The 23,246-nt window shown below is 42.4% G+C and overlaps 2 protein-coding genes and 1 pseudogene across 2 annotated transcripts; all 3 read left to right on the top strand.

Annotated features, from left to right (window-relative positions):
• Positions 1 to 3,712: 3,712 nt before the first annotated feature.
• On the top strand, positions 3,713 to 4,705 carry LOC113651773 (trace amine-associated receptor 13c-like). Its single transcript, XM_027160620.1, has one exon. The coding sequence runs from the start codon at positions 3,713 to 3,715 to the stop codon at positions 4,703 to 4,705; it is 993 nt and encodes a 330-aa protein (XP_027016421.1).
• Positions 4,706 to 17,750: 13,045 nt separating this feature from the next.
• LOC125145405 lies at positions 17,751 to 18,745 on the top strand (annotated as a pseudogene).
• A 2,401-nt stretch (positions 18,746 to 21,146) lies between these two features.
• LOC113651745 (trace amine-associated receptor 13c-like) lies at positions 21,147 to 22,136 on the top strand. Its single transcript, XM_027160593.2, has one exon. It carries the CDS (start codon positions 21,147 to 21,149, stop codon positions 22,134 to 22,136), a length of 990 nt encoding a protein of 329 aa, XP_027016394.2.
• The last annotated feature ends 1,110 nt before the right edge of the window (positions 22,137 to 23,246 follow it).

The following is a 23,246-nucleotide window of genomic DNA, read 5'->3' on the forward strand; positions in this document are numbered from 1 at the left end:
TGCCCTATGTTCACTAAACCCAAGAAAACTTCTTGTTCTGCTCCTTGGCTTTCAGATGTGCCGCGCAACAATCGAAGAGAGCTAAGATCATCAGAGAGAAAGTGGAAGAAATCACAACTTGATGCAGATCTTGATTTTTACAGAACACTTCTTGTCAAGTTCTCCTCAGATGTGACTTCTGCCAAGACTTCCTTCTACAAGGAAAAGCTTGAAGCTTCCTCACATGACCCTTGGAAATTCCACAACATCATCTCTTCTCTGCTCAACCCCCCGCCCCACCTTCTTCATCCTCCCTGACTGCAGAAGACTTTGCTTCTTTCTACCAGGAGAAGATTGAGGAAATCTGCCGGACCCTCACTTCAGCCCCGACTGCACTTACATCTCAGAGTATGCATTCCCCTACACCTTCGTTGTCACATTTCTCAACTGTGGCAGCAGAAGAGATTTTACAACTCATCCAGTCCTGCAATCCTACCACCTGCCCATTGGATCCACTCCCTACCACTATGCTCCAGACCATCTCATTGCAAGACCTCTTGTCCTTCATTTCCACTATCATCAATAGATCCATAGCATCTGGTCAGGTACCAACTACTTTCAAGAGAGAAGGGTTATTCCCATCCTAAAGAAACCTGCTCTGGATCCATCAGACATCAGTAACTACAGACCGGTATCACTTCTCTCATTTCTTTCAAAAGTTCTTGAACGCATTGTCTATAATCAACTGTCTGTCTATCTCTCACAGAACAACCTCCAAGATCCCAACCAGTCTGGCTTTAAAGCAGCTCACTCTACAGAGACAGCCCTTTTGGATGTCTCTGAGAAGCTACATACTGCTAGATCAGCCAAACTGTCATCTGTCCTTATCCTCCTTGACCTTTCAGCAGCGTTTGATACGGTCAACCACAAGACTCTCTTATCCACCCTCAAGAGTCTTGGGATTTGCGGATCAGCTTGGGAATGGTTTGCCTCCTACCTGGAAGGACGCTCATATCAGGTAACATGGAGGGGAGTGACATCTGCTCCACGCAGACTCTCCACTGGCATCCCACAGGGCTCAGTACTTGGTCCTCTTCTTTTCTCCCTGTATACCCACTCTCTTGGGGAAGTTATTTTATCACATGGGTTCTCTTACCACTGCTATGCTGATGATACACAACTTATCTTCTCTTTCCCACCCTCAGATGCCACAGCTTCTGACCGGATCTCAGCATGTCTGGCAGAAATTTCATCATGGATGACTGCTCATCAATTAAAGCTCAATCCTAGCAAAACTGAACTGCTGTTCATCCCAGGTGATTCATCCCCAGGTCATGATCTTGCTATATCCTTGCACAACGATCTGATTTCCCCTTCAGCTACAGCTCGCAACCTTGGGGTAACCATGGACAATCAACTGTCCTTTTCCTCTCATGTCCCTAATATGACTCGCTCATGTTGGTTCCTTCTCTACAACATTAGAAGGATTCGGCCAGTTTTGTCCACACAGACTGCTCAGGTACTTGTTCAGTCTCTTGTCATTTCTAGACTGGATTACTGCAATGCACTGCTGGCAGGTCTACCTATGAACGCAATCCGTCCACTGCAAATGATCCAAAATGCAGCTGCACGACTTGTGTTCAACCTGCCAAAGTTCTCACATACCACCTCCCTGCTGCGATCCCTCCACTGGCTTCCTTTAGCTGCACGCATCCGATTCAAAACACTGATGCTGGCCTACAAAGCCAAAAATGGACCAGCTCTCTCTTACCTCAAAGCCCTCATCATTCCTCGCACTGCACCCCGCAACCTCCAATCTACCAGCACTGCTCAACTGGTTCCACCATCTCTGAGGGTAAGAGGCAAGTATACTACAAGACTCTTCTCTGTTCTGGCACCAAGGTGGTGGAATGAACTTCCCCGAGAGGTCCGGACAGCTGAGTCACTGGCTATTTTCAAGCGGCGGTTAAAGACCTACTTATTCAGGAAACACTTCAACTAGCACTTCTTTCCTTATCTTTTGCATTAAAAAAACAACAAAAAAAACAACAAAAAACCTTTGACAGTTTTTCATTGTAACTTTGAACAAATGTTTTAAACTCATGGTATCTTAAGTATGTAACCTAGTGAGCAGCATTAATGATTCAATGTTAGAGATTTAAGCACTTATGTACGTCGCTCTGGTTAAGGGCGTCTGCCAAATGCTGTAAATGTAAATGTAAATGTATTGTGATGTGTGTGTGTGTGTGTGTGTGTGTGTGTGTGTGTGTGTGTGTGTGTGTGTGTGTGTGTGTGTGTGTGTGTGTGTTCAGTTCAGTTGGGTATTGAGGAGTCGAGGAAAAGAAACTGTTCCAGGCCAAAATGCTTAAGTACCATTTTCCAGATGGCAGGAGCGGAAGAGTACACAGAGGTGTGTGCAGATGTCTACAATGCTATTGGCTTTGCAGATGCGGCATGTAGTGTAAATGTCTGTGATAGAAGGAAAAAGACTACGATCTTCTTAGCTATACTCAGTATCTGCTGCAGGTGATCTTGTGGTCCAATATGGTGAAATTCCAAAACCAGGCAGAGATGCAGCTTCTCAGGATGTTCTTTATGGTCTCTCTGTAGAATGTGGTCAGTATAGGGGGAGAGAGATGGGCTTTCCTCAGCCTTCATAAAACATAGAGGTGCTGCTGGGCTTTCTTGCTGATAGGGCTGGTGCTGAGTGACCAGGTGAAGTACTCCACCAGGTGAACAACAAGGAATTTGTCGCTTGATTATCTCTATATAGGATCCGTCGATATTCAGTGAAGTGTGGTTGCTTTGTGGTCTCCTGAAGTCATATTTTTTTCTTTTGTCAACGTTGAGACAGATTGTGGGCAGTATGATCAGCAGTGGTATTAGCCTGCAGACTTAAGGGGCCCCAGTACTCAGTGTGGTGGTGCTGGTGGAGCTGTTCCCAATCCAGATTAACTGAGGCCTCCCAATCAGGAAGTCCTTGATCCATTTGCAGACATAGGTGTTCAGGCCCAGCAGACTCTGTGTCTCAAATGATTGTGTTGAATGCTGAACTAAAGTCTATGAATTTGTACAGTACATTCACGTATGTGTCCTTTATGTCCGGGTGTGTAAGGGACAGATGGAAGGTTGCGGAAATGGCATCATCAGTGAAGCATTTGGGATGATATGTAAACTGTATAGTGCCCATTGAGTGTGGCAGCAGGGTCAGCATATGCCTCATGAAGAACCTCTCAAAGCACTGTATGATGATTGGTGTGCAACAGGATGATAGACATTGAGGCAGGACACTATAGACTTCTTTCTGTCTTCTCTGGACATACTCCTTTGTGGACAACCATGGCTTCTAATTAGAGCATGTACTGTAGACTTTACTAACATGTGCTTAGTGCATGACCACACACACTTTAGGGCATTTAAAGCATTGTGATGTTATCTCAGAACATGTTTTCTTTATTTTGTTCAGACTTATTATTTATTCGTAGGACATACTTTCTAAGTATAAGCAGTATTTACACACATATGTACATAACTTTATAATAATACAATTTCCAGTAATGAGGCAACATATAAGGCTTTATTCCAACAAAGCATGGCATCAAATTTACCATAATGTCACTCAAACCCAGGGGGTGTGAACAATTTATACACTATAAAAGTATCAAAGCTCCATGAGCCAAAAGTCATTTGATTGTGACTGAGACTTCTTTAATTTTAACAGGATTCTGTATTGATGAACCTGACAGAGTTTAATCAGTCTGATCGCTGTGATCATTTCTCCTGTCCAGAGAGATCTGTATCTTTTGCAGTTTATATCTTACTGTATGTGTGTTCGGCAGCTGTGGTTCTGTTAACAGTGTTTGGAAATCTGCTCGTCATCATCTCTGTTCTTCACTTCAAGCAGCTTCACACACCAACAAACATGCTGGTGCTCTCTCTGGCTGTGTCGGATTTCCTCATTGGAGCTTTACTCATGCCAGCTATGTTCATTTGGAAGATTGAGTCATGTTGGATCCTTGGAAAATATTACTGCATTGTTTTTTTGTTGATTGGTGGTGTCCTCGTAAGCCTATCTATTTATAATATTGCTCTGATTGCTGTAGATCGATATTTGGCTCTGTCAAACCCTTTTATCTACACAAACACAGTCACTCGGAGTGTGATGTGCATTGTGGTTTATTGTAACTGGTGTGTGTGTGTAGTTTATATCATAACACTCTTTCAATTTAATGGAAACTTCATGGGTTCTGTAATGTGTCCTGGAGAGTGTATTTTTTTGGAGAATGAGGTATGGGCTGCAATTGATCTTGTGGTATTGTTTATATTCCCACTTTCTGTCATAATCATATTGTATACTAGAGTTTTTGTGATTGCTAAGAAACATGCCACTGCTATCAGAGAGCTTAATAATCACACACGGCCTAAAACACAGAAAATCACCTCACACTCCATGAAATCTGAGAGAAAAGCAGCTAAAGTCCTCGGTATTTTAGTGTCTGTCTTTCTGGTGTGTTTACTTCCATATTTTATTCACAGTTTATTAGGTGATGGTATTGAGCTTCAGGTAGAAACATTTCAGGATCTCATTATCCTGTTTTATCTTAATTCCTCCATTAATCCAGTCATTTATGCTCTGTTTTACTTGTGGTTCAGGAGGTGTTTTAAATTAATTATAACTCTGAAAATATTCGAAAAAGACTCTGCATTAATCAATGTTCTGTCCTGAATGTGTATTCCCCCTTATGATGTACTCAAAAGCACATATATTCATGGAAAACAGAAAGTACTTCCTTCATATCTTTGTTTTTATTTATCAAGGCATGAATAACAAATTGTTTGGTACTCAATTGAAACAAGAGTATGTTTTAATGGTCCCAAACATAGAGCCATAATAACACAGTAAGGCTTTTCATGGGCTAAACCAAGGGTGTCAGTGTGAGTGCAGGTTTTTATACAAATCAAGCAGAAGCCACAGATGATTCCACCTGTTTAATCAGTTGTTCTTGGCTTTTAGTAGACTATAGTGTGGCTTCCGCTAGGTTGGAAGGAAAACCTGCACTCACACCGGCCCTTTACAGATAAGATTGGACACCGCTGGGCTGCACAATATTGTGCTTTGAAAACCATTGTTAAAATTCAGTTTAAAAATGACTTTGCAATAGTGTGTCCATCAAAATGAACTTATCAAACAAGGATATTTGAAAATGATTTGGTGAGAGGAACATGCAAAAAAATTCACTGTTATGCACAACTTTTTACCTGTCATCAAGTATAAGCCAAATTTTCTTGTTATTTACTATATTATGAAGAATTTGATTTGTTACACAGGCATGAATATCCAAATTAAAATATAGGTCAACTAGTTTACAAGACTAATTGTTTGAACAATTGAATGTGAAATGGTAATGTAAACTATTATTATTTAAACATAACATTTTAACTTGCAAACTGTATAATTTAATTTCTTTCATAACATATAATCTCCATTGTACACATGTTTACGAAACAATAAAGAAGGAATAATTTCTTTCTGTAATATGAATCGAGGTGAATGCAATTGTAAATCGTATCACTTAAATTAAAATATCTACAGTGGTGTCATCTCCACCACTTGGGACAACACGACCCCTGGCCTTGTCTGATGTATCCTTCTTGCAAAACAACAGAGAGAGAGAGAGAGAAGTCAGGAGAATGCAGAACTTGCCCAACACAAAGTGGAGCTTTTATCTTACTTAAATCCTGCTGGCAGAAGTTCATCCACTATACCAGGACTGCCACTGCCTTTTTAATAAAATCTGTCTGTCAGCTGGTGATTTCCAAATAATTAGTCACAAACCTGTAAAAACAGCAAGCCAACCACAGGAACTGTCTCACCTCCTTTTCAGTCTTAGGTTCTGGAAGGCCACAATTGCAGCAGTCTTCCGATACCAATACTTCCATTTTGGGGTGACTGTGCACGACAACACCTGGGGGTGTCTCAGTGCAGTGATCTCTAAAGTTAGTGCGACCAGAGAGACTTGGGAATATGTCAGAATCTTTAGCAACCTCCAAGAGTTGTAACAGTGAGTGGTAGTATCCACAGGGGACCAAAGTGAAGGAAACCATTAATTTTAAATTTACCTCCAGTCCCAGCAACTCCCTCTAAGGAATGACCTCCCTCTCTTGTCTCCATTCGCCTGACCTCATAGTCAACAATCCTGTATTGCCGTGACCTTGAAGGGAAATTGCCACTTGGTTAGTAGTTTAGACATTTATATGGATAGCAAAATGAGCCTTTTATGTCTCGATACAAATTCCCTTAGTTGCATGCCCCTATTATACAGCCAGGATTGACATTCTTATGCCTGTAGCAAATTCATCAGTGATAATTGCCCAAGTGTGTGAAGCTTTGCTCTCAGGTCAAGAACATTTTGAATTTTGTTTTTATTTAATGAAAGTCCAGAAAATTTCAGGGGCTTAAGCCACTTATCCCCATTATGTGCATCATTCCAAACAGTGTTTGGTTAAACTGATCAAGACCATCTTCTTGCAGATGTTTCATGCTCATGCACATTTTACTCCCAGTAATTAGAAAAGCTTTTGCGGTGTTCATAACATAAAAGCCATGCCTTGGACAGTCATTATCTTTTTTGGGATTCCAACTGGGGCAGTGTTGTCTCAAGTGGTTAAGGCTCTGGGTTGTTGATCAGCGGATCAGGGTTCAAGTACCAGTGCTGCCACTGTTGGGCCTCTGAGCAATTCCCTTAAAATGCTCTGCTCCAGGGGCACTGTATCGTGACTGACAATGTGCTCTGACTGCAACTTCAAAAGTTGGGATATGCAAAGAAAGCATTTCACTGTGCTTTAATGTGACATGTGACAAAATAAAGGCTTCTATCTACCTCCATAACAATATGAGCTGAGAGGCACTGATTCTGTGTATTGCATTGTGTACTATATTAAAATGAACACAAATGATGCCCACGTGCAGTTCTTTCAATGGCCCAACAAGGTCCATCACGATACTTTTAAAGGGATCCTCAGTTAGTGGTAATAGGTACAAATTTGGGGTGGCCTTTGGCCTTCTGGCTGATAGAAACAGGCCATGAGATAGTTTGTTCTTAACTAAATGCTCAGCCATTGAATTATGATGGGCTGCCTAGCATAATAATTCCCTATAGCTCTTTGGCACTAACAACTCTGTCATCTCTTCTTTAGTTTGAATGTCCTGTGTCACCTGACATAATCTATTGTTCATAGGTGAAAAATATGGGCTGGTGTCAGCTTCCTAGCCTTAATAAACATGAAAATACTGGCCAAGTAGGTATTCAGGAACATGCCATGTGCAAACACCTTTCCTTTGAACTATGCTTTGGTGAGTTGAAGTCTGATTACACTCCTTCATGAAACAAGCGAATGAGAGGAGGGCAGAAGCACTGTGTTGCGAGAGCATCATTCTTACTTAAATACAAGCAGCCTGTGGAATCCTGATATATTGGGAAAGACAGCAAATGATGAAAAAGGAACACATGTATCATTTGTCGGCTGGCTAAATGAAATGTATGCTCAAATTTCAAAGACTGATAATAATAGCAGTCCATTTATATGCTGGTTTGCCCCATTTCCAGCATCTTTTTCAATGAGCAGGCCCACATGTTGCTATGAGCCATATGTATCACAGAAAACAGTGAGAGAACCATTCCAGAGGTAGAGGACTATATCATAGTAGAGTAGAGGACTATATCATAGTAGAGTACTTCATCCAAACACGTTGCTGCTATTAGAATAAAGCATAGGGTCAGCAGGGCAGGTGAGCCACTCCATGTGCTAAGGGACGAAATTTAGGAAGAAGCCTCCATTGCTTATGCAGATCGCTCTGGGAATGAAGATATCTTTATTAGTGTTGAGGTGTTCAAAACTCCGATTCAAAACACTGATGCTGGCCTACAAAGCCAAAAATGGACCAGCTCTCTCTTACTTCAAAGCCCTCATCATTCCTCGCACTGCACCCCGCAACCTCCGATCTACCAGCACTGCTCGACTGGTACCACCATCTCTCAGGGTAAGAGGCAAGTATACTACAAGACTCTTCTCTGTTCTGGCACCAAGGTGGTGGAATGAACTTCCCCTAGAGGTCCTGAGTCACTAGCTATTTTCAAGCGGCGATTGAAGACCTACTTATTCAGGAAACATTTCAACTAGCACTTCTTTCCTTATCTTTTGCATTTTTTTAAAAAAAACAAACAAACAAACAAAAAAAAAAACAACATTTGACACTTTTTCATTGTAACTTTGAACAAATGTTTTAAACTCATGGTATCTTAAGTATGTAACCTAGTGAACCAGCATTAATGTATTCAATGTTAGAGATTTAAGCACTTATGTACGTCGCTCTGGATAAGGGTGTCTGCCAAATGCTGTAAATGTAAATGTAAATGTAAATGTAAATTTTCACTGACACCATGGGAGATGCTGATATCGTGCAAAGACTACTGTAGGAGCGACCACAATCCCTGGTCCATGCCTATGAGATTGCACGCAGATGGAACAGAGAACTACATTTACATACATTTACATTTACAGCATTTGGCAGATGCCCTTATCCAGAGCGACGTACATAAGTGCTAGAGCAGCAGCAGTATGTGAAGCATACTGTATGTGAGGGACGGGCATGCCTTGACTTTGGAAGTCAGAAGATTGTACTGTTTGACGAACAGATCAGGTATTTTAACCCAAAGAACAAACTCCACAGCAGTCTTTGAAGTGTGGCATGAATACATCGTTCCAGGCAATGCGCATTTTTGGGAGAAAGTACAGGGCAACATCTTGCTGAGTTCAATTAAAGGTTTCATGGAGAAGCATCAGGTGATTATGGCACGGATTATAATTGGTGCCCAGCCAAGTACTCAAGTTCCCATTAGACTGTTTAACCCAGGTACTTTTGCTGTGAAGGTGAGGAAAAGAGTAATTGCCAGAATCCTTTAGCCTGCCGATGTGGTTCATACATTCGCTGCAGAGCTGCCTCCAGCAGGTTCATGTCCTGCAGTTGTTCCAAGTCACTTACAGCCGCTGTATTCAGAGAGTACAAGGGATCTGAGTCAGGCAGAACAGTGAGAGCTTGCAGAGCTGCTTGTATACAGTATATGTATACAGCAATGTTTTCTTCACTGGAAATACAGATCTCAGCTGCACAAACCTTGTCCAACATGATATTTAAACCCGGCCTGACCCACCTGTGAAACAGCAACCATGTAGGATGGAGTTCGAGAAACAGCAAAGTACAGATGTACAGATTCAGCAGAATCTTGATTCTGGCCGAGCCTCCCCAATTAATAGCTGCTGGGCTTCACACCTCGAAATGGCGCAAAAGAAAGACCAAACTGTGTGTAGACTACGGACACTAAACGGGCGCACCATCAAAGATGTCTACCCACTCACAAGAGTCCAAGACACACTAGACACATTGGGATACTCATTCTGGATACTCATGCCAGCAACTTTGAAATTTCGGTCTGTGTTGTCTCAACTGCAGCAAGGAGAGGAATGCATTCTAGCACATGGAAGTCGGAGTCTGATGCCAACTGAACAGAATTACTGCAGCAATACCTTTTGGGCTCAAGAAACTTGGGGAGTATGACTTCAAAGTTGTTCACCGACCTGGGTGCTATCATGAAAACTCTGATGTGCTTTCCCACAGGCCATGCCGTGACCCGGCAACCTTAAGAATCCCATCTTGAGTAGCCTCAGCTCTGTCACCCGGCAGTTTAGTGTGACTTCAATGGCAAACCTGTAAATAATGTACCTTTGGCTGTTACCCTGGAGTCTTGTCAAGAGGGGGTACTACAACCTGTCAACACCACCAGTATTTCTTCATTCTCTGGGTGGACTACTGAACAACTGCATGCTGCCCAAGTAGCTGATCCTGACATCAAGAGGTGGATGAAGGATAGCGAGGAATGACCCTCTTGGGGTGATGTGTCACCCTACGGGCCAGCAACAAAAGCCTACTGGAGTCAGTGGCAAAGACTATGCGTAAAGGATGACATTCTAGTTCGATGTTTCTACCTGAATGAGGGCCATAAGTTTTACCACCAGATTATTCTGCCGAAGATTTCTGGGAAGATGTCATGCCCCAGATGCATGAGGTGGATATTTTGGGGTCGATCGAACGACGTCCCAGCTGCAGACCAGGTATTATTGGTACAAAATATGAGATGTTTCACTTTGGTACTGCACATGTACCAGCTGTGCTGTGAAGGCTCGACCACTGAAGAGGCCTCAGGCACCCATAGGTACCACGGGATTGCTGTTGATTTGATGTGCCCCATGAATGAAACAGGACACTTTAATTGTTACATTCTTGTAGTGCAAGATTAGTTCACGAAATGGGTTGAAGCATACCCCCTGCCCAATGACCAGACAGGTTATATTCGCTAAATGGGTCTGCCATTATGGGGTAATGCTTGCCCTCCTTTGTGACCAGGGCACCAATTTTGAATCAGAGGTCTTTGAAACAATGTGCGAGTTACTCGAAATTGAAAAGACTCATAGAACACCTTTCTGGCCTCAGTCAGATGGCCATGTTGAGAGATTAAATGCCACTCTACAGAAAATCCTAGCCATGGCCTCTGAGTGATGTCAGTGATGTGAAGGCTTACCGAGCAACCAAGCACAGTTCGACTGGATGTACCCCAAACATGATGCTCTTAGGGTGAAAGATAACTGTGCCTAATGACCTAGTCACATTGACACACTGACACAAACAATCTCGCAATTTGTGGTTCAGATGAGAGAAAGGTTGGAGTTGGCACATAAAGTTGCAAGAGATGCTGTTGTAAAAAAATCTTAGTAGAAATAATTAAAATATTATTCCTTACAATACTATAACCAAAGTAAAGTATTAGGCCTTGCAAAATATTACAATTGCTGTCATAAGACATATGTAGGCGATGTTGTAGGCCAAAGATGTTTATTGTAATCATAAACTTAGTAAAAGTAACCAGATTCGGGGCTGTCAGGCCTAGTCAGTCTGAGCACATTTGTAATAACAAATGCAAACTTGTTATGTAGAATGGAAAAGACCATGATTCCCAGACCTTAGCTCATAAATTGTTATGGTAAATGAAGAAGACCATGGTTCTCAGACCTTAGCTCATAGCGATAACTTGTTATGTAGACTGAAAAATACATTGGTTCACAGACCTAGGCCCTGAGAACTAAGGGGAGGAAAATCCATAAATGGGCATATGGGGAAAAGGTAATGGGAAATAAGGGGAAATTAGGTCAGTGTGTTTAGAAAACATAGGAGATGATGCCGATAAATAAGGTGATATGGCACCGTGGGACTCCAAGAAATACTGGGAACCAAAGAGGAGGCTAGGAGCGCCAGGGTATATATTGAGAAGATTGGGGGTGAAGGCAGGGGTGTCAAATTCTTCTGGCCAGATCAAGGAGGCAGCGCCGCGCGCGCGTATGTCTGTGTCTGTGTGTGTGCGTGTGTTGTGTGTGTTTGTGTGTGGTGTGTGCGCGTGTTTTTATTTTTGCAAGAACGTTGCGAGAGTTCTTGTTTTTCTTGATTGATTTTTGCATGACATGCTCTTTTTGGGGGTTTTCATTTGTTACTTTCAATTTGATTTCTTTTAAAAGATTGTTGGCTGATTGACCACAATAAAGAAGTTTGCTCATTCTCATCCATGTCTGTGGAGTTTTCTCAGTATTTTTGTACTAATTATAGAGTTAACAGTTAAGTCTAACTAAAACAGTTTTTAGTAACCAAAAAGTCTAAGTGTAAAGATCACCCTGCGATGTGTCAACTTGGAGGCGGCTCTGTGTTCCGACAATGCACTAGGCCAATCGGTAGTGCTTTCTAAAAACAGTATGACAAGAGAACAGGCAGGACATGCTACAAGGTCAGTGATGCAGTGTGGTACCTTGTCAAGAGAACAAAATGACTGAAAAACAAAATCTTGAAGTTTCTCCCCAATTACTATTGTCCTTACTGGACGTTTTAGAGTGCCGCATCCAGAGAAACCTGATGACCAAAATAAAAGTTGTTCTCCATGACAAGCTCAAACCTCACCATTCTTGGCAACCACTGGAGAACAGCTGGGTGTTTAAAGACTCAGGAGTCCCCGAATATGGAAGCCGAGAGACCTGAACTTGACATGGATTTGTCTCATCTCTTCACAAAGGGAACCAGAAATTCCAGTAGCCCAGACGATATGCTTCTTTGCTGTTAAGAAAACAAGTCAAGTGTATGTTTAATTAAGCCTGATTTGTTTTCTTTGTATACATTTGCTGCTGTTAAACTTTTTCCTTCCTGCAGGGCAGTGAAAGAGAAGTTAGCCAGTCACTTAGCTGGACTTAACTACCTAACTAGTTGTGTTGGGACTGAACTATTAATGCTTCAACAAAAGGACCCTCACCAGCTACTCTTTAGCCCTTCCCAGCACTGTGCGATCCTTATGGACTGTTTACCCCATCACAGGAGGTTGGAATATATTGGCCAGTGCCTCCAAGGGTTGCTTGAATGGACTGTATGCTTTGACAATATGGCTGCCTATATGGACAGTTGAAAAAAAAGTCTATGAATCTATGAATGTTAATATGTTTGTTAAGGTATGTGTTTTGTATTTTGTATGTTGTATCCATCATGTCATGGTGCTGGAGTGGTGTCAAGTTTAAACACCACCCAGAGTGGGGGTAGTGTTGCGGGAGAGGGGAAATAGGACATGCCACTTTAAGATCGCTATCTGTGGGTGTTGTAGTCCACATTGAAGTGCATTGTGAGAAGTGTAGTTTGTTACATGTTCTGAGGTGTCCTGCGCTCTCACTGTATGCTGTGTATGTGAAATTGGGGGGAAAGTTTGTACTCTGCCTTGTTTTAAGTTCACTCAAGGCAGTCCACCCAAGAGCTGTTTTGCACTATAAACCCTGACAACACGAAAACAAGTAACAAAATAGCATGCATCTGTAATTTTGTCCATCTCATCCTTTGAATATGAATTGATGAGCTGTTATGCTGACAGTAACAGCCGTTAATGTTGTTCTGGGGTACAGTGACCTCCTAAAAATCACCCCACAGATACTCCAGCATGATGCACACTAAGCTGGGCTTCCCTGAAAAATTGCAGCATCAAGCAGACCACTTGCTCTGATTCAAGACCAGCCCCATCAGCAGAACATTCAAAAACCTTGACAGTTGTATTAGTTTCCTGGGCAGATCTGGTCTTTTTTGGGTGGAATGGTATGGAGGTGCTGCTCTCATTTCTTGTAACATAGCTTATAGTCTTAAAACAGATCTAGTCAGACACGAAAGTAAAGGAAGTAGTAGGGTGTTTACTACTATGACAGGAAGTGGTTCAGCATCTTCCACAGAAACCGGATGTGATGCGACGCCCCCCCCACCGGACAGGTGCGGGCGATGTCGAAGGGAAAAAAAGTCCATATAAGGGCACTATGCCAGCAAGTCCATATAAGGGCATCTACGTCACACTACTCCAGCTTCTTTGTCTTCAGGAAGCGCTCGGTGTATGTGTGTCAATTGTTTGTCCTGTCTGTCTAGTTCAGGGAGAGAAAAATCTATATTTTAGGGAAAGCTAGGCGAGGAAACAATAATGTGTTGCAGATGCATGCATCCGTGCCCCCGCTTTATCACAGGGGACGACACACACTCTCTTTGCGTTGTTTGTTTGGGAGAGGCGCATGCCCGGTTGGCTCTCGAGGGAGCTGGTTGCGTGCAATGTGAGGGATTCCCTCTGCATACTCTCCGATCCCACCTTGCTGTAATTCTCAGCTTCGGCTGCTCATTGTTGTACGGTTCCCGCGTCCGCCAATGTGCGCGGCGGCTTCGATCACGGGGTTCGCAGGTTGAGTTAGCGGATATGGAACAAGAGACGGGTTTTTCCCTTTCTCTTTCCCTCCCTCCTAACACCGTTCGCTTGATTTCGGTTTCGGGAGCTCACGCTGTGATTTCTCCCAACCCGGAAGTGAGCATGCGGCTTTCCGCATCGGGCTCTGAGGAGCCCGATGTGAGCAGGGAGGGTCTTCCCCCCTCTGAATAGCCGACACAATCAGCTGTGTTCAAGGAGCTCCTTGAGGCAGTGACACGTGCTATGTTTAAGCTAAAATTTTTTCCTGAAGAGGAAGTAAGTGTCATCCGTTATAAGCTAGACGACTGCTTTCTGACTTCAGGCCTCAGGCCACCTTCACGTGGGTGGCTGCCGTATTTCCCAGACCTCCATGCAGAGGTGTCGAGGTCTTGAAGAATCCAATTTTCGGCGCGTAGTTTTTTTTGTTTTGTTTTGTTTTCTCTCCTGCCATGTTGGACTAATCAGCCATTATAGGGCTTGAAAGCCATGGTTGGCAGACACCAGGGGGCGGTTGCCATGGTTGGCAGACACAAAGGGGCCATAGAGCATGTTTCCCTCCCAGAGCAGGACTCCAGCTTTACAGCCGATATTTCGTTTTTCCTAAGAGGGACGGGGGCTGTGTCCGATTTTGGACATGTGGGCTCTGAACTGTACTCTGAAGACTTACAGGTTCAGGATGCCCACGCTCAAGGTTATTGTGTCCCAGATCAGGTCCAAAGACTGATTTGTGACAATCGACCTTGAGGACGCTTATTTTCACATAGGCATTCTGCCAGAGCACAGGAAGTTCCTCAGTTTCACTTTTGGGGGAGAAGTGTACTGGTGTTGTGTTCTTCCTTTTGGCCTAGCCCTTTCACCACGCACGTTTACAAAGTGCATGGACACTGCCCTGGCACCATTCTGTCTCCAGGGCATCCGTGTACTGAATTACCTGGATGACTGGATCATTCTGGCCCAGTCAAAGGCTAGGGCGGCCAGTCATCGTGATGCTGTGCTTGCCCATATGAGGTCTCTAGGCCTCAGGTTGGACCCAGAAAAGGGTGTGCTTTCTCCTTTTCAGAAACCATCTTTCAGGGGCTATTTTGGGACTCCACCACGATGCGGGCACACCTGTCTCCCGCTTGGGTGGCTTCCATCTTGTCAGCAGTGAAAGCTATTCAGCTAGGCCAAGGCCTCTCTGTCGCCGAGGCACAGAGGGTGCTCGGCCTCATGCCTCAGACATCCCCTCAGGGTTATAAGGGTTACGTGCTGTGGGCTTCGTACCCTTCTTTTGTGAAAAGACCCCGGTTTTTGGCCTTGGGTCCCACTCTAGGGGCGTGTCACCATCGCAGGACTCTTTCGACGGACGCCTCGCTTTCGGGCTGGGGAGCGGCCTAGGATGGCCATCCTGCCCAGGGTTTATGGGACACGGCACAAAAACTGCCTAGAGACAAGGGCTGTGTTTCTAACACTTTCTTCCATGCCTCAGGGGCTGCCATGTCTTAGTACGGACAGACAGCACTGCGGTGGTTCCCCATATCAATCATCAGGGTGGTCTGCATTTGTGCCCCCATTTTAGGTTGGCACAGCAGATTCTGCGCTAGGCAGAGACCAGGTTCCTTTCGCTGAGAGCAATTTTCATCCCAGGGCATGTAAATAGGGAGGCAGACTTCCTGTCAAGGCAGGTGCTGAGGCCCGGGGAGTGGCATAAATGCCATAAATGTCTCCACCCCCACGGGGTGAAGTGACATTGGTGTGGATGTGGCCGAGGCTCCGTCGGAGCGCCTTCCCCCCCAGTACCTCTGCTCCCACAAGCCAGGTCAACCTACTCCTAGTTGCCCCTCGTTTGCCCTCTTGAGTTGGTTCACGGTCCTCCCTCCTGAACGGCACTCCATGGAGGTTCCCGTCAAGGAGGATCTCTTCAATTATGAGAAGTTTGGAGGCCGGTCATTTGCCATCAAGGGACCAAAGCTGTGGAACGCACTTCCAGCACATTTACGATCCATCACTGTGCTGAGTGTTTTTAAATCGCAGTTGAAGACATATTTATTCATACAAGCTTTTAACGCATAGACCCGGTTTCAACTGCTATTTTATGGTTCATTGTGTTCTTATTGATTCTATTTATTTTGTTTTTATTGTTGTTTTACTGGAAAGCACCTTGTGCTCCTTTTGGCAGTTGTAAGGTGCTCTATAAATAAAATTTGATTGATTGATTGATTGATTCTCTTGGGTGCAGGGGGCAATCCTACACCCCCGCCCTAAGATATGGAAGCTTCGGGTCTGGCCCCTGAGCGGGACCAGTTCCTAGAGGCAGGCCTCTCATCTGAGGTGACCAAAACTCTACTGAATGTTAGGGCACTAGGAAGCTATATGCTCTGAAGTGGAGGCTTTTTCGCCTCTGGTGTGATGAACACTGTCAGAATCCAGTTCACTGCAGTCTCATTTTTTTTGAGGCTTGTCCCCATCTACTTTGAGGTGTACGTGGCCGCCATTGCTGCCAACCATGAACCTGTCCTCTGGGCCTCCTTGGGTAGGCACCCTCTGGCTTCTCGCTTCCTGCGTGGTGTCAGGGGGCTGAGGCCTTCCTGCAGACCACGCCTTTTCTCCTGGGACCTCTCTGTGGTCCTGGAGGGGCTGCTGGAAGCCCCCTTTGAGCCCATGCAGTCAGCCTTTGAGAAGTTTCTGACCCTGAAGTCGGTTCTGCTCCTAACCTTGGCCTCTTTTCTGCACTCCGTGTCCCTATGGTGCCCAGGATGGCTGGCTGCTCAGTCATACTGCGGGCCTACTGTCCCCCGCCCCATGAGTCGGCGGAACAGGAGAGGCTGCATTTGCTTTGCCCACTAAGGGCCTTGAGGACTTATGTCCATCGCTCTAGCTCGTGGAATAACTCCTCCGCCCTTTTTATCTGTCTTGGGCCGGGATAAGGGGGCGTACTGGGTAGTGGAGGCCATTAGCTCAGGCCTATGAGGTGCGCGGCCTTGCCTCACCTCTCGGCATCAGGGCTAACTCCACTAGGGGTATTGCCTCATCCAGTGCCTTGGCCAGGGGTGTTCCCTAGCACGTTTATCTGGTCCTATAACCTGGTCTTGGACCCCACTCCAGGGTCCCAGGTCCTGCAGGGCCTTTGATGGTCTGTTCCTAGTCTGCTCGTGCTCTCTCACGGCCTCTGGCACAGTCATCGACCGGTGCGTGGCGACGTGGGTATTGGCGTTCCCATAGTGTCAGCACTGACGCAGCGTTGAGTTCCCTCGAAAGGGAACTACACCAGGTTATGTATGTATCCCAGTTCCCTGAGAAGGGAACAAGACGCTTGCATCCTCTCGCCCTTCCTTCAGACAAATAGAAGCTGGAGTAGTGTGACGTAGATGCCCTTATATGGACTTGCTGGTGCGTAATCCCTCCATCACGTGTCCTTCCCGAGCCATTAAAATGGCGTGTGTGCACACAGAGCTTCCTCACAGAAGCGCTCCCATAGCATCAGCACTGACGCAGTGTCTCGTTCCCTTCTCAGGGAACCGGGTTACATACGTAACCTGGGTAGTTTTGTAGTTTTACTACTAAACTGGACTTTTTCTTTCAAGTTATAATGTGGCCTAGTAAGACCCATGTTAAAATATCTTTAGTTAGTGAATACACATAATAATTAGGGCATCATGATTTAATCTCAGAACGTGTTTTATTTAACTTGTTTAGACATATTATTTATTCATAGACTTTCTAAGCACAAACAGTATTGTGTGAGGCTTTGTTACCCAGATATGGTACATAATATCATTATATTTGTAATGAATTGCCACAAATGAGGCCTTTTGTTCCAAAAAAGCACCATACTGTCATGCCAACCTAGGGGGCGTGAACAATTTCTACACTATAAAAGCACCAATACTGTTTGAGCCATAATCCATTTGACTGTGAATGTTTTAACAGGATGCTGTATTGATGAATCTGACAGAATTTAATTAATCTGATGGCTGTGATCATTTCTCCTGTCCAGAGAGATCTGTATCTCCTGCAGTTTATATCTTACTGTACGTGTGTTCAGCTGCTGTGGTTCTGCTAACAGTGTGTGGAAATCTGCTCGTCATCATCTCTGTTCTTCACTTCAAGCAGCTTCACACACCAACAAACATGCTGCTGCTCTCTCTGGCTGTGTCGGATTTCCTCATTGGAGCTTTACTCATGCCAGCTATGTTCATGTGGACGATTGAGTCATGTTGGATTTTTGGGAGAGATTTCTGCATAGTTTTTTTGTGGATTAGTGGTGTCCTCATGAGCCAATCTATCTATAATATCGTTCTGATTGCTGTAGATCGATATGTGGCTCTGTCAAAACCATTTCTCTACATGAACAAAGTGAATAGGTTGATGATGTGCATTGTCATTTATACTAACTGGTGTGTGTGTGTCTGGTGTATGTCATAACAGTTGTTTATTATAATGGAAACTACATGGATTCTGTAATTTGTCCTGGAGAGTGTGTATTAATTCTAAATGATGTTTGGACTGTAATTGATCTCATATATTCGTTTATATTTCCACTTTCTGTCATAATCATATTGTATACTCTAGTGTTTGTGATTGCTAAGAAACATGCCACTGCTATCAGAGAACTTAATAATCACACACAGCCTAAAACACAGAAAATCACCTCACACTCCATGAAATCTGAGAAAAAAGCAGCTAAAGTCCTCTGTATTTTAGTGTCTGTGTTTCTGGTGTGTTTACTTCCATATTTTATTTACAGTTTATTAGGTGATGTTATGGAACTACAGACAGAAACTGTTCAGAAACTTATTATCCTACTTTTTCTTAATTCCACCTTAAATCCAGTTATTTATGCTCTGTTTTACCCGTGGTTCAGGAGGTGTGTTAAATTAATCATAAATCTGCGAATATTTCAAACAGACTCTGCATTAATCAGTGTTCTTTTATGAAAATATTTACACAGCTTCTGAAGATTTTGATAAAGCTTTTGAAACGGCCATATAGTTATGGGAAAAACAAAGTGAACCTAAATACAAATCTTTTTATTTATCATAGGATAAACTAGAATTGTTTTCTGTTCACCAACTGAAACCTGCCTGAAGATTAATGTACTAAAATTTTGATTTATAAATTATTTTGAAATAGTGAATCCACTACAGTGACCTTTGCAAACATGGACATGTGAAGATGGTATGGCAAGATGAACAGGCAAAACATTTCACCACAATGCTGTAAAAAGCAAATTACCTCATTTCTTAAATGTAATTTTATAGAGCCCAAATAATTTTTATCAAACTTATTTAATAAGTACAAAACTAAAATATGTGATATTCTATCAAAAATAATACTATGTGAATACTTCTTTCTCGTTATTTTCTGTATTCTGTATGTAGATTGGCCTTGATTTGTTATAGAAGCTTGAAATACGAATTAGTATTATAATAAAATACGGATGTACAATTTCAGAGTAATATCAAGAATGGTACAAATTAAAATATATAGACCAAATAAGCTTACAATAAGAACAGTTTGCACATAAGATGTAGAAATGATAACATAGATCATAATTGTTTAATATTTATGTTACACAGTTTGTTAAAATGTTAAAAGATATGTTATCAAATAGTTATTTTCAATAAAATGAATACAAGTAGATTTAATGACCTATTATTGTCATGTAACATTGTATGTACAGTATCTCACAGCTAAGTGAAAATGTCCAAATTGGGCCCAAAGTGTCAATATTTTGTGTGGCCAGCATTATTTTCCAGCATTTCCTGAACCCTCTTGGGCATGGAGTTCACCAGAGCATCAAAGGTTGCCGCTGGAGTCCTCATCCACTCCGCCATGATGATATCATAAAGCTGGTGGATGTTAAAGACCTTCCATTTGAATCACAGATGCTCAGTGGGGTTTAGGTCTGGAGCCATGCTTGGCCAGTCCATTACCTTTACCCTCAGCTTCTTTAGCAAGGCAGTGGTCACCTTGGAGGTTTGTTTGGGGTCGATATCATGTTGGAATACTGCCCTGCAGCGCTTTCTCTGATGGGAGGAGATCATTCTCTGCTTCAGTATGTCACAGTATATGTTGGCATTCCTGGTTCCCTCAATAAACTGTAGCTCCCCACTGCCGGCAGCACTTATACAGCCCAAGACCATGACACTCCCACCAGCATGCTTGACTGTAGGCAAGACACACTTGTCTTTGTACTCCTTATCTGGTTGCCACCACACATGCTTGACACCATCTGAACCAAATAAATTTATCTTGGTCTCATCAGATCACAGGACTTGGTTCCAGTAATCCATATCCTTAGTCTGCTTGTCTACAGCAAATTGTTTTTGGGCTTCTTGGATGACAGCCATGCAGACCAATTTGATGCGGTGTGTGGCGTATGGGCGTATGGTCTGAGTACTGACAGGCTGAACCCCTTCAACCTCTGTAGCAATGCTGGCAGCATTCATACTGTACGTCTATTTCCCGACCACGTGCACTCAACTTCTTTGGTCGACTTTGGCGAGGCCTGTTCTAAGTGGAACCTGTCCTATTAAACTGCTGGTCTTAGCCACTGTGCTGCAGCTCAGTTTCAGGGTCTTATCTACTTATAGCCTATTCCATCTTTATGTAGAGAAACAATTCATTTTTTCAGATCCTCAGTGTGTTTTTTGCCATGAGTTGCCATGTTGAACTTCCAGTGACCAATATAAGAGAGTGAGAGCGATAACAAATTTAACACACCTTTTCCCCATTGGTCAGTGGATGAGTATTCCAGCAAGGCAACAAAGGAGTGGGTCAATAAGAAGATCATTAAGGTCCTGGATTGGCCTAGCCAGTTTCCAGACCTTAATCCCATAGAAAATCTGTGGAGGGAGCTGAAGGTTTGAGTTGCCAAATGTCAGCCTCGATACCTTAAGGACTGGGAGAGGATCTGCAAAGAGGAATGGGACAAAATCAATCCTGAGATGTGTGCAAACCTGGTGGCCAATTACAAGAAACATCTGACCTCTGTGATTGCCACCATGAACAGTACTAAGTCATGTTTTGTGAAGAGGCAAACAAAAGAGGAGCCATGTTAAAATGTCCTTAGTGAGTGAGTACACATACTAATTAGGGCATCATGATAAAATCTTGTTATCCAGATATGTACATAATAACATTATATTTACTGTATAATGAATTGCCACTAATAAGGCCTTCTGTTCCAACAAAGCATGACATCAAATGTATTACTGTCACTCAAACCTAGGGGGCATGAACAATTTCTACACTATAAAAGCACCAATCCTGTTTGAGCCATAAACCATTTGACTGTGATTCTGTCTTCTTTCATTTTAACAGGATGCTGTATTGATGAACCTGACACAGTTTAATCAGTCTGATCACTGTGATCATTTCTCCTGTCCAGAGAGATCTGTATCTCCTGCAGTTTATATCTTACTGTATGTGTGTTCAGCTGCTGTGGTTCTGCTAACAATGTGTGGAAATCTGCTCGTCATTATCTCTGTTCTTCACTTCAAGCAGCTTCACACACCAACAAACATGCTGGTGCTCTCTCTGGCTGTGTCAGATTTCCTTGTTGGAGCTTTACTCATGCCAGTTATGTTCATCTGGACGATTGAATCATGTTGGATTTTTTGGAGAGATTTCTGCATTGTTTTCTTGTGGATTGGTGGTCTCCTCATGAGCCTATCTATATACAATATTGTTCTGATTGCTGTAGATCGGTATGTGGCTTTGTCAAACCCATTTCTCTACACAAACACAGTCACTAAGAGGATGATGTGCATTGTCATTTATTCTAACTGGTGTGTGTGTCTGGTGTATGTCATAACAATTGTTTATTTTAATGGAAAGTTCACGAATTCTGTAATGTGTCCTGGAGAATGTTTTTATATTGTGAGTGAGGTTTGGACTGTAATTGATCTCATATATTCATTTATATTCCCACTTTCTGTCATAATCATATTGTATACTCGAGTTTTTGTGATTGCTAAGAAACATGTCACTGCTATCAGAGAGCTTAATAATCACACACGGCCTAAAACACAGAAAATCACCTCATACTCCATGAAATCTGAGAGAAAAGCAGCTAAAGTCCTCGGTATTTTAGTGTCTGTGTTTCTGGTGTGTTTACTTCCATATTTTATTTACAGTTTATTAGGTGATGTTATTGGACTACAGACAAAAACTGTTCAGAAACTTATGATCCTACTTTATCTTAATTCCACCTTAAATCCAGTTATTTATGCTCTGTTTTACCCATGGTTCAGGAGGTGTGTTAAATTAATCATGAATCTGCAAATATTTCAAACAGACTCTGCATTAATCAATATTTTATGAATATATTTATACTGCTTCTGAAGATTTTGAAAAAGCTTTTAAAACGTGCATTTAGTCATGGGGAAAAAATACACCTAAATACAAATCTTTTTATTCATCATATGATAAATAAGAATTGTGTTCTCTTCACCAACTGAATCTTGGGAGAAGATTAACGTATTATTGATTCAATTTCAAAATTATTTTGAAATAGTGAGTCCACCACAGTGACCTTTGTGAACATGGACATGTGAAGACGGTATGGCAAGATGAACAGGCAAAACATTTCACCACAATGCTGTAAAAAGCAAATTATAAATGTAATTTTTTAAAGACCAAAGAAATATTTTATCTATCTCATTTATCTCATTAAGTACAAAACTAAAAACTGTGATATTCTACCAAAAACAATACTATGGGAATACTTATTTCTTGTTTTTAATAAAATGAGATATACATTATCAAAGTAATATCAAGAATGATACAAATTAAAATATATAGACCAAAAAAGTTTAAAATACGCACCTCTGTATGTAGAAATGGTAACATAGACCATAATTATTGAGAACAAGCTCTGTAATGTTAGTTAGTTTTTTTTATTTTTATAATCTTATAATCTCCTCTGTAGATATACAGTATTTATAGCACAATAAAGAATTATTATTAGACTTATTATTCAGTTCTTTTCTATAAAATGAATACAAGTAGATGCAAAGGCTCATCATTGTCATGTAACATCATTGTAAATTGACACATTTTATAAATATTTGAAAGTGTTCTGTCTGAATGACATCTGGCTACACATATAAATATATTAATGATGTTAATGCAGTAGTATGTTTCCACTATATTACTTAATTTACCTGGTGGCTTCCTTTTTCTGACAAAAGGTATATGTCATTGACCTAGTAAACTCAATCTACACGGTTCATACAACTTGGTCTGCTTCAGAGAAGGTGATGAGTGAAATGACAATTATTACCCCTAGCATCCACCATGATTACTGTGTGATTCCATATGTGCTCTTAAGTGCCCCCGTTGTCTTTCAGTGCCTGCTAGACTTGCTGGATAAAATTGCAGTGAGCTACATTGCCAACATTCTGACTATAAATAAGGGTTATGTTACCGCAG

The sequence above is a fragment of the Tachysurus fulvidraco genome, chromosome 9, assembly GCF_022655615.1.
Source record: "Tachysurus fulvidraco isolate hzauxx_2018 chromosome 9, HZAU_PFXX_2.0, whole genome shotgun sequence".
NCBI classification, from domain to species: Eukaryota; Metazoa; Chordata; class Actinopteri; order Siluriformes; family Bagridae; genus Tachysurus; species Tachysurus fulvidraco.